The 14,082-nt window shown below is 33.4% G+C and overlaps 1 protein-coding gene across 1 annotated transcript; it reads right to left on the bottom strand.

Moving 5' to 3' along the window:
- Positions 1–1,020: 1,020 nt before the first annotated feature.
- Positions 1,021–12,812, bottom strand: LOC130636641 (uncharacterized). Its single transcript, XM_057446432.1, has 25 exons — positions 12,701–12,812; positions 10,194–10,496; positions 9,363–9,572; positions 9,074–9,143; positions 8,268–8,455; positions 7,880–8,104; positions 7,554–7,736; positions 7,220–7,297; positions 6,713–7,090; positions 6,560–6,598; positions 6,393–6,425; positions 5,925–6,308; positions 5,735–5,767; positions 5,436–5,534; positions 5,161–5,214; positions 4,562–4,945; positions 4,403–4,435; positions 4,120–4,254; positions 3,650–4,030; positions 3,368–3,421; positions 3,254–3,286; positions 2,762–3,145; positions 1,770–2,573; positions 1,312–1,668; positions 1,021–1,185 (listed from the first exon to the last, which is right to left on the bottom strand). The coding sequence occupies exons 2-25, from the start codon at positions 10,492–10,494 to the stop codon at positions 1,172–1,174; spliced, it is 4,854 nt and encodes a 1,617-aa protein (XP_057302415.1). The 5' UTR covers positions 10,495–10,496; positions 12,701–12,812; the 3' UTR covers positions 1,021–1,171.
- Positions 12,813–14,082: the final 1,270 nt, after the last annotated feature.

Genomic DNA, 14,082 nt, shown 5'->3' with positions numbered 1-14,082 from the left:
ATAATGTTTCAATAAGACTACCGTTTACTTTGTGCGAAAAACAAGTTTCATATGAAAGAGCTTGGAAGTTGTCTATGAATCTTTTTATATTTTTGAAAAATCTCGATCGGCTCACAACATTATTGACTTAAAAGCTTTGATAATTACAGTTAACTGCCTGTGAGTTCGACTTAACGAATGTTCGACTTAAACGAAGCTCCCGTTAATTCGGACTTAGACAAAAATGAGATATTAGTTCGAGTTAAGGCGATTTTTTCTTCAGACTCTATAAAATTTACAAATGTTACAATCTAGTAATTTTTTACTGAAGGACATTTTGACTCCTTTGTAAGGAGGACCACTTAAGAACAGCTTTTTTGAAATTTCTGGCTACATTACATACCAGTATTCATTTTTCAAACATTTATTTTCTACTTAGACACTAAAAAGTTCGAGTTTGAGAAAACGAATGTTCGAGTTATCTGGGGTTTGAGTTAACGAGTAGTTTTTATAAAGAAGTATTAAGAAATGTCCAATGGATCATAGAAAACAGTACGAACTAATAAAAGTTTGAGTTAACCAGTGTTTGAGTTATCGGGAGTCTACTGTATGTTAACTGATGCATTACATCATCAATTAAAAACAAAATGCATTAATATTTTGAACATACATAAATTAAAAATCCATTACTCTGATTATCATTCCTACCAGCAATTGTTTCTAAGCCTAATCGATGATGTTATAATTCCGCAATATTAGCTAAAAACCCACGACATTAAACAGTCGACAAGTCATCAAAGTTTACGTGATGCGGAGCATTTTCATGCATGCTTCTTCTAATGAAATATGTGGACGCCATTTTAATATTGTTTGTTATTCTAAGTATAGAAATGAGCAAAGAAAATGATGTGCAGGGAGGTCCTTCTGTTGAACTTTAATAGTCATGAGCAAATATTAACGTTTAAGGGGAAGTTGCGGTAACTGAACAGCCGAACCAGGTACAGTTTTCATGTTTGAAGGTGGATGTTGACAAATGACAAGTATTATAATTTTTTTTTTCTTTAGAAATTTACAAAAAAAGTACCGTAAAAATTTAAATACTTTAATATACAACAACATCAATTCACTATGTCATGAAATGATGCTACAATATCGGCGTTACGTTTAGTTTGAGTGCGATATTTTGAATGACTCAGGGATCCACATCTATAAAAAATTAAAAAAATATAACAATATACACTAATAAGCTTTGCATCATGCGCAAGAGGTGTTACCTAAATACTATACTTCGAAAATAACCTTTTTTTTCTGAATCACAATGTGAATTCTCACCTCGAGATGGTTTAGATGCATCCAAACAGACGTTTCCACACACTGCGTTGAACGATGCCACGTTCCGGCAACCTGTAAGATTGGTATTTGGTGGATTACAGTCAATACCAGATTCTGTGCATTGACATAAGAAGCATCCTTTTTCCTCCTGCCACAGGTTTCCTTCTATGTAGGAACGATTAGTTCTCTTATCTTTGCATATTGTACTTGTGGAACACACCGGACAGCATATTCCTTCTACGTTGGTGATGTTACCATCAGGGCAATCAGGGAAGCTGCAGACAGGTGCCGCGCAATACTTTTTACCACCCAAGCACATGCAATGATTACATCCATTATTTTCTGTCCAAGATTCTCCTTTAAAAGGTAAGGGATAATCATGAAGAACATATACATGATTTTCCGTAGCATTAAAAACGTTTATTATACATTATTAAGCATTTTACAGATATACTTACCATTCCCATAAGTGTTATCTCCATTAACGCATTCGTTGATGTCATCACATACCGGACAGCACTGCCCAGGTATCTTTCTTGGGTTTTTGCATGATCTCAAAAAACAATCATGTGACGCACAGATAATTGCTCCAGCATCGCACGTACATGTTGTGCAATCGTCCTTTTTCCAGCTCTCGCCATACTTATAGTGCACATCGTCTTCTAAACAAGTTCCAGGACACGTTGGGCAGCATTCTCCTTCTGTATAAACAGGGTTTTGACATGCAATATTACAATATATGGCTGCGCAAGTAATTTCTCCATTAGAGCATGTGCAATCTGTGCACGATGTTTGCTTCCAATTTTCATCGTTTTTAAAAGTCTTGTTAAGGGTTCGATCAAAGCAAGTATCGTTTTGTTTAGGGCACACTGGACAACATTCTCCTGGCATGTACACTGAATTGTCGCATATAGGTCTTGGGCAGTCCATAGTAACGCATTGTTCTTGGCCACGAGAACAAGTGCAGAATGTGCATGCATCTTTATTCCACGTCTCTCCTTCCTGGACTGTTTTATTTTCTTTAGCGTCGAAACATTGCGCCAAAGGTGGAGCTTCAAGACATTTTGGACAACACTGTCCTTGAACTTTGACAGGATTTTCGCATGGTAAACAATCAATCACTGTGCACGAATCAATCCCGTCGAGACATTCACATTCGGTACATGGATCACGTGACCAGATATCGTTGTGGTTGAATGTTTTGTTTAAGTATGAATCATAACAAGTTTTCAGTTCATCTTTCAAACAAGCCTTTGATGTACCTAAAATTATATGGAAATAGATTGTTGTGAAGGATGCTTTTAAACAATTTCGTGACAATACATATAGTCACTGTCACTAAATTTTAGAAGGGGTATTGAAGCTAGTGTAAGTAACTACAAAACCGGTTGTGGAGATAAAAAGACAAATAGAGCTATTAAATATAAAACATGACTCGAATTAAACTTACAAAGTTTTTTCAAAAGGATATTTGCTTCATATGTATTAGCTTCTTTTGTCAGAATGACAGCGTGGCTTGTGTCCACACTAAAATCACCATCACGAATCGATTTAGTATCATTTTCTGTAGCACACCAACCAACATTCAAGATGGCTTCCATACTGTAATCTCTCAAAAGTTCGGAATCTTTGGGTTTGTTGAAGCCGAGGGAGTATTTGTACTTATTACCAATTTCCATTCCACTTACATCTTCAACTCTTCCATCAATTTTAATGGCAACATCATCAAGATTGGTGACATCAAAGAAACTGTATTTTAAGCATGACCCATTGGGTAGTTTGCCTAACTTTTCATCAAAGCGAATGTATCCATAAATTTCCATAAATGTATTTCCTGAAATACCAAGCATATAAATTGTTTCGTTACATAGAAGCTTATTTTATCTACAAACTCTTAAAGATCTTAAGAGCATATTCAATGCAGAATTTGAGCAAAACCTACCGAGTTTAGGTTGTTCTGAGTCGTCTAGTACCACTAAAAGAAAGAATTATAATTATTATCATTAGCAATTTTAAGATAGAACAAAAAAGTTGATCAATATAATATAAAAAGTACTTGGTGGAGCTGGCTTGGTCTTTGTACTAGCCACAATATCCTCATCTTTGCATTCTGAAAATTGAAACATTAATTAAAAAAATTGCAAAGATAAAGCATACCTTCACATTCCAATTAATTTGCAGGATTAATGATAGTTCATATTTGTGGTATCTGTCTATTTCGGAGGCCAATAAACTCCTCCTCACTGTTAATCTTTCCAATATTGCATCGATTTGTTTGTGAACCGTTTTATAAATGAGATGCAATGGAATTAATTTACAGAGATAGAAAATATCTTACCGTAACATGTAACAGCGATGTCCTTTTTATAAGAAGATTTTTCCTTTGTCAACGAGACTTGATGGGTAAAGTCGTTTAAATAATCCCCTTTGCGAAGCCACTGTCTTGAATTTGCTGTTGGACACCATCCTTTGTTCAATACTGCACTCATAGTAAAAGTTCTCCAGTATTCATCATCGGCTGGTTTTTTTGTTGTAATGACATATGTATATCCTTTTTCAGTGTTTAGATTGGACACATCAAACCTTTCTTCACCAAGTTTAACAGCTGAAGCATCTTGTACGGAGGTGTCAAGGAATTTGACACGTAAACATGAGGGGGATGGTAATTTGACAGCATGTGGAAATTTTACGCTACCTGTGATTGTGATAATTTTGTCACCTAAAATTATTTTTAAATTGTCATTATTATTTTGTTCATGGATCTATTGCAAGACAGGAAAGCGAATAGTGTTAATGGCATTGACTTACTCATTTTGGGACCTTCTGGAGTACCACCGAATGGAAATCCACCTGGTGGGGCTATATCTTCCTCTTTTTCCTTTTCTTCTTCTTCCGATATAATAAGAGATACATCTTTAGCTGGTTGCACAACTGGTGGAGAGTCTATTACAATGGCGAAATAAAAATAAATATTATAAAAGGTTGTATTCGCCTGCGCAGAATATGCTGTCTTTGTTCTGATTTGTTTTTAGAATTGTCCTACAAACGGGTGCATAAATTAATACATAAATTTGGTGAAGTATTTTCTCACCTGTGTTATCCTTTCCTCTGTTAGCTGGGCAAGCTAAAATAAAACAAACACATTCGTGCACTTGTGGAATAACTTCATTAGATAAACATCGCGGCTCTGAATAATTAAGTTTTTTACTTATTTGATACTCGGGTTAAAATAATACAAGAGAAGACGTACTGTAACAAATCACGTTGATATCCATGTTATAATCATCTGATAATGCTGACAATTTAAGAGGGTGTTGAGTATCTACCAAGTAATCGCCATTTTGCAACCATTTATTTGATTTACCATCGCGACACCATCCATAATTCAATGTTGCGCTCAAGCTGTAAGACATTTGAAGATAATTTGCAGCAGGTTTTCTAGACTTGAGAAGATAAGGCAGACTTTTTCCAATCGTTTCTCCGGATACATTAATCTCAGTAGATGCAAGCACAAGAGAAGGAGCATCCAGGAGCGAAACATCTTCAAGTTTTATTCGTAAGCATGATGGAGTGGGCAACTTTCCAACTTTGTGAGGGAATTTGATAACGCCTTTGATGGACATGTTTTTATCACCTAAAAAATGCGTGAAGAAATAACAGTAGTTTTGACATGAAACTATGTTAAACTAGATGCTTGTTTGTTGGAGCAAGAAGGTTTAGAAAGGGAGAACATCTAGATGCACCAGTAGCGACACTTCTTACTCTTTCTTCGACAACCCTTACTTGTTCTTTCATTGAGCTTTTTAACAAATAATTGAATATAATTCAAATTTTAAGTACTGTACATACCAAATCTTAAACTTAGATCATAATGAGGATCGGTGGACGATGGATTGAATACATCTGCAAAAATGAAAACAATAATACAGTAACAAAACACTGAGAGTTCGTTAGACAGTATGCTTTTTACTGCTGTTTCTTTTTCTGTTGTTGAGTTAATTTAATGTTTCAACAATGTTTATTGGTTAAATAAGTTGCCTTTGATAGTAAAATTTTTTGCCTTGCGTGGGACGCAACTTTGGCTTAAGGCTTACAACTAAATTCAATACGAAAATAAAATCTACCTGGAAAGCCACCAGTTCTTTCCTCCTCTTCCTCCTTCTCTTCTTCTCCCGGTATAATGACAGATTCATCTCTAGCTGGTTGCACAACTGGTGGAGAGTCTATTACAATGACAGTGAAAGATATATTACTGTTAAACATGAAATTGCCGAGGTTAGAATATGTTCTTTTGAAGTAATATTTAAGGAACATATTTTCGTTTTTTATAAATTCCTACAAACACTAGCGATCAATTTTACGGAAGATTAGAAAAAAAGAACTTAAAATTTTTATATCGTTGTAAAAAACATTTCTTTATTACCTGTGCCGACCTTTCCTCTACTATCAGGGCAAGCTAAAAAAAAAAGAAAAACAACATTAGAAACATTACATTGCAGTTTTCTGATTGTATTCCACTTATCCAGTTACCAATTGCTTTTTAAGAGATAAAAAAATCAATTTTTCGTTTTTTATGATAATAAGAAAAAGGTCAGTAATGGGATGAATCATACCATAGCATTTCATTTTCATATTTATATCATAATCGTTTGATGAAGCTGACACTATAACTCGGTGTATTGTGTCTGTAGTATAATCACCCTTTCTTATCCATTCTTTTGAATTGTTCCCACGGCACCATCCATGATTCAACACAGCACTCATGCTATATTTATATGGGTAATTTGAATGTGGTGGTTTTTCAAATTGCAGGATATAAGAATAGGTATCACCAATCGATACTCCAGTGACATTGATTTCAGTAGAACCATGCACAATAGCAGGAACATCCATTCTAGAAACATCTCGAAGTTGTATTCGTAAGCATGATGGAGTGGGCAACTTTCCAACTTCGTGAGGAAATTTAATAACACCTGTTATAGTCATCTCACCGCCACCTTAAATAGAAAGTTTTGCCGTTGTAATTTTGTATAGAGAGAGCTTGATGCGTAATAAGTAGTAGAAAGCAAGAGTTAACCAACCTATTGATACTTCATCGGCAAATATTGATTGTTCTAAAAAAGAGAAGATAGCTCTTGATGTGTCATAGATTTACGTAAGATGTTTTCTTCTGCTATTTGGAAGGTTCCTGGCAACATAAAACTTCCTAGAAAATAATTGCAAAATCCACTTAAAATTTTGTTCTTACCAAATGGTGATTTTGTATCTTTTAAATCCTCTGAACATTCTAAAAAATAAAGAAATTGAAGACTTAAATTTATCCAAATCAGCCTTATAATTTCGACAACGGTATTTTAAGAAGTGCATAAAAACTATACACTATATTCACATCTGTTCTTACTATAGCAGTTTAAGGTAACATCTTTGTTGTATCTATTTGATTCAGTCCTAATGTCGAGCGGATGGTCAGTATCCATAATGTAATCTCCAGCTTTGATAGCTTCTCGTCCTAGAGGACACCAACCAACGTGTAAAGCTGCATACAGTGAAAATGATCTATCAAGTTCCGACTCGTCGGGCTTTTTTGTTACGAAGGTATAACGAAACTTTTGTCTTGTATCGTCGTTTGAGAGATCAAATTTTGTATTGGATAAAGTGATAGATTCGGCGTCCGCGTAGGTGTTGTCTTGTAAAAATACCATTAAGCATGATTTCGATGGTAACACTTGCTCTTTACCAGCAAAAGTAACTGTTCCTTGGATATACATATCGGTGGAACCTGTTGGAAATGCAAAGATATAAAGATGTCTAAAACCTATAGCTACTGTATTACATTATTTTTGTATTTGCTTGCTTATTAATTGATTATAACAATCTTTTCTTTAATCAGAAAAGAGAAGTCACATACTCATTTTTGGACCTTGTTTTACACTTTTTGTTGGTGTTCCTGTTTCTTCGGTTACGTCATCGTTATTGTCATCAATGTCTAAATTCAAACGGTTTATAGTGATAACTTGCTCAATATAGACAACGAGGAGGAACTAGACGTACGTAACATGATTCTAATGAAAGACTGGAAGCTGTTAGCAACCATGAACCAGCAATATTACAATTTTAAACTGTACTTTAGAACGATCATTGCATGTTATCAATGTTGCATACAGTAAAAGTAGATATCAAATATAGCGGTCAAAGTAGATATATGTGTATATGTATGTATTAAATTCTTAAAAGCACATTACCTTTCTCAACGTTATGCCGCTGACAAGTGTTTTTACATTCTTCTTCTGTTTCAAAATTGTTGGCATTTCCACGACATCCACCATAGATAAATGTGTCGCATTTTTTTGTCTTAGTGTCAAAATGCCATTTTTCAAAATAACCAAAACATGGTCCAGCATATGGTTTCATTTTACAAATTTCAGCTATAAGAAAACAATAGAGAAGATTTAACAGAACCTGTTTGTCTGTTTGCTCAATGAGCTGACTGCAGCTTTTGACCCGTCAATGCAGGTTGTATTGAAGTAGTTTAATGGAACAAAACAGGAAGACAATCACATCTCCTTACCATTGGGTACACATTTATTGCGAAGGCAGTGGCACTTTGGATCCTTTGAAACAAGAACAGGTTCTTCAACAGACGTTTGGTCTGGTGAACAGACAGCATAATGTGGTGGACACAAAGATACGCAAGCAACTCGATTCCCACCATAACACTTACATTGTCCATCGCATGCTTCATTGATAAAAGTTTGGTTGACTTGATATGTTTTGCCATCCATTATACATTTATCTGAAAGATAAAAGAATCATTTTTTATTGCATAGAAAATAAAGGCATGTATTTCCATGCGACAATGCGACAAGAAAGATATATGTGTTTTGTTATTTTTTTTTATGGATACAACGAGACACTTGCTTCAACATTTTTTATATGGTAGAGAAGTAGTTTCATACTTGGGTCTAACTCCATACACTTCCCTAAATTGGGAAACTCATCATCGTTTTGAACTGCTACTTGACAGAAAGATGTTTCATTGCAACTAATGTCAGCGTATTTGCTTGAACCAGTAGTGCAAGTGAAGCCAAGACCTTTTAGACATTCTTTATCCAATGTTTCTTGAAACTTTCCGTGTCGACAAGTTCTAATAATAAATGTAAATGCTAATACAACCTTGGCGAAATTCAATTCCTAATATTTGGCGGTTTTATTTTAGGTTTGCGAATTTCACAAAAAATTATTTTATTGACATCTTTCTTCTTTATACAGTTTTCTAAGGAGTTTTGGCTCGGAAACGTTAAGACTGCTGCAGTTGAAATTTACATATATATTATGTGTAGTTGTAGGTAAATAAAATAAAAAAATAAGAAAAAAAATTGATAAAAAACCCTGCAAAATTCACGAAATATAATTTCCGTGAAAATTATTTTCCTAAAGGTAATTAATAATTATTTATGGCCATCTTTAACTTTTTTGCTCAGTATAGAGAAGTTTTAAGGTGGCATCGAGAACAATAGCCTTGCGGGTACGTCCTGTTAAGTCAAAAATATAAACAATAAGCTACTGTCTTTAGAGATACCAAATCCATAAAAAAAACTTTTTTTAAAATGGAGAAAACACCTTAATTTTAACTTGATTTGTTTAAAAAATATCAAATTATATTATGTATATGGCTACAGCTCCTTTCATTCTCTCATGTCCTCGAGTACTATATTGATGAGTAAATAAATAAATAAAAACAAACGAAAGAGCTTCAACTTACTTCACTTCACATGGATTGTCCGTCATCAACGTTTCGCCATGTTTGTATACAACACTTTTATGTGTGCATTCTAAAAAATAAATGTCACTCAATTAACGTGATGTTTAAAACATTACCCGATATTTAATTGGTGAATAACGCTTTACAAATAATTCTGATATTTATATATGCCAGAGGAATATTTATTCCGCGAATTAAGAGAATAATAAAAGCTGGAAGAATAAGGAAACTCAATTAACTAATAACTTTGATGTCAGAAAAAAACAAATATAGCGTCTTGTACACATACCTTCGCATGGTCCTGGAAGAAATTCAATTTTAATTTGAGTTTGACACTCTTCTTTCTTCAGTTCACATGGATTTCTATATTCTACCCCATTGGTTAATCCGCATACTGGAATGCTGACATTGACACAGTCATCCTTACAATGACATTTAGTATTGTTGTTCTGCAATGTACACCATTGATGAAGACCACATGTAACATTTTTGCAAGCGACTATAATGAAACAAGAGCTGAAATAGGAAGGCAAATTATTGGTTTCATTAATACTACACTTCTCAAGTTTGTAACTTTAAAATTTTGCTTTTTTCTCGGGATTTTTTTTTCAATTTTTGTTAATCTCTCTCGCCTTTTAGTTATTGAAAAGAGAAACGGAAATTCTGAAGTTAAGATTCTCAAGCATTATGCGATATAATGTTGTTGTAGGAAATTAAAATTTTGGAAATTAACGTTTTTAACAATAGCGCCCAAAAAAAATTAAGGCGGTAAAAAGCAGAAATACAGAGCAAAACGTTTTATTCGATAAACATACGAATTTTGTGTTCTTTTTGCCCACAGTAAGACATTGTTTAACTTCTTTTGTATAACGTAGAAGTTATTATAGATTTAATTAACGCCTAAATTAATTAATTTGATCATATAAATTAACACTAATAAGAAATTTACATTCAAATAATTAGCACGCGAATTTCAAAACAGTGTTAATTTAGTGAAATGTTTAGTTGCGCATGCGTGTAGTAGGAAAAAATAAATCTTATAAAACATTATAAAATTATAAATAAATATAAATAAATAAATATAATAAAAAAATTGAAAAAATCGATTCAAAAATATTACCTGGTTCACATTTGCCACTTTTTTGAGCAATAAAAATATTTTTGCGTGAATTTGGATGGCGTACATGACAAAACAAATCTTTATCGCATACTCCTTCACGAGTGTTCAAGCCACCGCACTTCTCACCATCATGCCGAAGACAAACATCACAACAATTACATTTATCTTTAGTGACACCGTGAGGACAGTCACTGGCGTCATCACATGTCATTACATCACACGTGTCGCATTGCGCGCCAGGTGGATGCGGCATAGACAGCACTATTTCTAGCAGCGCTAGCAGAAGCAGTATTTTCTTCATATCTGAAAAAATTAAAATCATTTTGGTTGATAGTGCGTAAAGATGTTTAAATTATTCACATTTCTACAACACATTTTGTTCATTATTCTATAACCAATTTCGTTGACAATGTATATTTCGGTGTTCTATTTAAATATTATTATTCTTCCAAGCAATCACGTTTTATATTACAATGGATAAAATCCACCCTCGTCCCCAGGGTTTGTTGCCTATGCCAAAGCCGCTGGGGCTTACTTGACGGCTAAACAAGATTTCACCACCGCCTTGATGTGAAAAAGGCAAAAAACCCTGGGGACAAGGTTGGGATGAAATCAAAACAGATCCTAGTATGATCGCTCGAACAGGAAAACTTATCACGAGTAGAAAGGACTTATGAGTTCAACATATGTGGAAGATGTCGTCATATGACAACATTGTTACTGTTTCATTTCAGTTATTGGGTCATACTTTAGCTTTCCATTGCACATAGCTAATTTAAACTTTTGTTAAACTCCTCTATATCTAGAATATGTTATTTTTAAACTCGTTTAGTTTAGTAATTATGAAGAAAATCAGAATGAGTCCATCTCGAATAATGTTGTTTCTTTCCAAATTAAAGTGAAAAAACAAATAGTATAGGAATGACAACACGAAAACTGACGTTGTGGCAAAATTACCGACAGCGACAGGTAACGACGTTTTATGTAAACAAATGATCAGACAAAGAAAGGTTGTCGAACAATTATGGAATGACAAAAATTAAATCTCATTCCTTTTCCATCCTTCGGATTTCCAAATCATAAGAAAGAAATGTAAATTGACGTCAATTTGACTTAAAATGACATAAAAGTATATTTGTGGACAAACACCTGATTATATCTTTAACTTTATATCTTAATGTATATATAAATATTGTTTTAATTAAAAACTTATTTGTAATTCACTCAACAAAATCATTCCTACATCTTTCATCATGCAACTTGTCATACGTGATAAACAGGTTTAAGTTTATCAAATAAATTATCATTCTCTACCCCAGGGATTTTGAGATAAACCTAAGTTTTATTTCAAAGAGATCTGGGGAAGAGAATGGTAAATTATATTTATAGTTTTGTTTGAGTTGGTGTGAAAAAAAGTTTATTGAGAAAACAAAATGATATCAATTCCCAACAATCTTGAGAAAGTCACACCATAGATACACTTTTTGTATATCCATGGTCACACTAACTAAACCTGATATTATGATGTAATCAACTTAGGAATTTTCTAGCTTCATTTGACAATTTTACGTTTTATCTATTACAGAGATAAGGGTTTCATAACTTATTTATTTTATTACTTATTATCCATAATATAATACCATAATTTTTTTTTAATTAATTTTTTTTCGTAACTTTTTGTGGCACATACAAAATAACCAAATTAGAAAATGCATTGCGCATCTATTTATGGCAACATTAAATTCATTCGTAAGATTTTATTGCGCAAGTTCTCATTCTGCCGAGATGGGTGTAACCCAGCCTTTAATGTTTACAATGATAGGTTAAATTTAGAGTTGATTATATTTTTGTCAATTGGACTCAACTATTTGGTACTTCGCTTGTAAAATTTTCGTGTAAACAGTCATGACTCCGTTGCGCATGTGTAAAAAACTTTAGCGCATGTGCAGTTCTGCACAACTCTGGTGTAAATCTCAGATTGGGTGATCAAGTCAAATTTTCCAGTTCTGTATAAAATCAAGACTCAAGTCAAATTTTATAGGTGGGAATTAAATAGAGAATAAGTACATTGTAAGTTTAATCATCACTTTCCCTCCAATTCTCTTTTCCCTCTTGAATTAACGCTTGCACTACCGGTATAGTAATAGTCGTATTTTTTAGGTTACGAGGACCAAATTTGTGTCAAGAATGCACGAAATATTTTTAATCTAAGGAGCAAATGCAATATGGTTGATTGATTCTCGTGAATTTTCTACGGGCTAACTTGTCTGTTTATAATACTTGATGGTTTTTAAGTGCTGATTACTAGTTTCTACTGCTTATGTGGATAGAAAGGATAATTCAGAAAAAAAGAGAATTATATTTCATTAAATGTCAAATGTAACGCGCCACTAAAAAGAAAAAAAGTTAAATGAAAAATCAGTCTTGTGCACGACAAAACAAAAGTAATTTTAAAATACATAACTTATGAATTGAAAATATATTGAAATACATACAGAAACTCATACCTGATAAATCTTCTTCGTCTACTATTTCTTACTTGTTTTGCGCGATTTAAATTTATAAGTAATGAATACAAAAAACGTCCTTTTATTAACAACACTGGATTTACAAAAACAACAAGGAGGTGTCAAAACATTGGTCAATATTAGTGACGTTTAACGGCGCTAAGCGTAGAAGTTCCAAAGTTATATTTACAGTAAAGGCGTTTGTACATGAGAAAAATGCATCTGGGGCGGAGAGCACGTAACCGTCGTGCCGTAAATACGGCTCTTGTTTCAATCAATAAAACGCGTCATCGGTTTCTGAAGTATTTGGTTGACCTTTCTATGAAATGTTACTTTACAGTATTGCTTGATAAGCTTCGTGTGATTTTTAAGTACAGATATTACTACATAGCATGCTTTTGACCAAACATGGTTCATCTAGACAGCTCTCTTTAGAAGTCTTATAGCTAAGCTATTTTCAAATCTTGGTTGAAGCCGGATGTGCTTATTTTGTAAAAGAAATCAAATTTAAAATTGTTGTTACTACTTTCATATTTGAGAAATATTTAAAAAGTTACGTCTCACAGCTTCTCTATGTTAACTGAATTTGGCGGGAAAAAAAAGCATTAATTATTATCATATTGATCGTTAGCACGTGGATGGTTCACAAGTTCGTCTGTCGTGCGTTTTTTTCGGTCACAAGACTTGTCTATTTGCTGCATTGTTTGCTCGAAGTTGCAATTCAGTTACTATTTTGAAAACAATACAGTTTTCATTACCTGGTTGTATAAAAGGTTTTTATTATTTTTCATCTTGTTACAAAGAAAAAAATTAAATGCTTGTTAGTAGGGAATTCATAATATATAATTTTGGTAGTACCAAACGTCGACTCTTAGCATGCTACATCGTAAAAATCTAGGATATGTAAAATTCTTTAGAAAATTATGTTTACAGATCCAGATAAGCCAAATAATTAACGAAAGGCGATAATGTTGGCAAAAGAATATATATTATATTCTAGAATGCTGAAAAAAATGATCGGAATGTCTCGTGACATATTCGGTTAATGCGTTTTGGAACGGATTTACTCGTTGACTCATAGTTTGTGCAAACAGCTCTATGTTTATAGACACTCGTTGATATCTCCCGAGAGTTGACGTAAAGCAATTTGTTCCGATTGCGAAAACTGCTGAACAGCTTACGTCATATGAAACAATTAAAGATGGTGTCAATGTAAACATGTGAAAGTTTCGGTTGATGACGTATCGTAAAAACAATACGAAACGACTGATTTCCGTAACGTGATCACAAAGACTTGTTTATACGTCAATCTATGTAGGCCAAAATTAACAATGCATCCTATTATTATTTTGGTTAATTCGTAACGTAAGAATTATAACTAG

This window comes from Hydractinia symbiolongicarpus, chromosome 3, assembly GCF_029227915.1.
Source record: "Hydractinia symbiolongicarpus strain clone_291-10 chromosome 3, HSymV2.1, whole genome shotgun sequence".
Classification (NCBI taxonomy): domain Eukaryota; kingdom Metazoa; phylum Cnidaria; class Hydrozoa; order Anthoathecata; family Hydractiniidae; genus Hydractinia; species Hydractinia symbiolongicarpus.
Note: the sequence above shows the minus strand (reverse complement) of the source record. Positions and strands in the feature narration are given on the sequence as shown.

Bases quoted from the DNA above. Each gene is read 5' to 3' on its own strand.
- LOC130636641 (XM_057446432.1), bottom strand. From the start codon at position 10,494: ATGAAGAAAATACTGCTTCTGCTAGCGCTGCTAGAAATAGTGCTGTCT. The intron at 8,456-9,073 runs GTAAGTTGAAGC...ATTTATTATTAG, and splicing joins GACAATCCATGTGAAGTGAA to AACTTGTCGACACGGAAAGT. The intron at 5,768-5,924 runs GTATGATTCATC...TTTTTTTTTTAG, and splicing joins TATGAAAATGAAATGCTATG to CTTGCCCTGATAGTAGAGGA.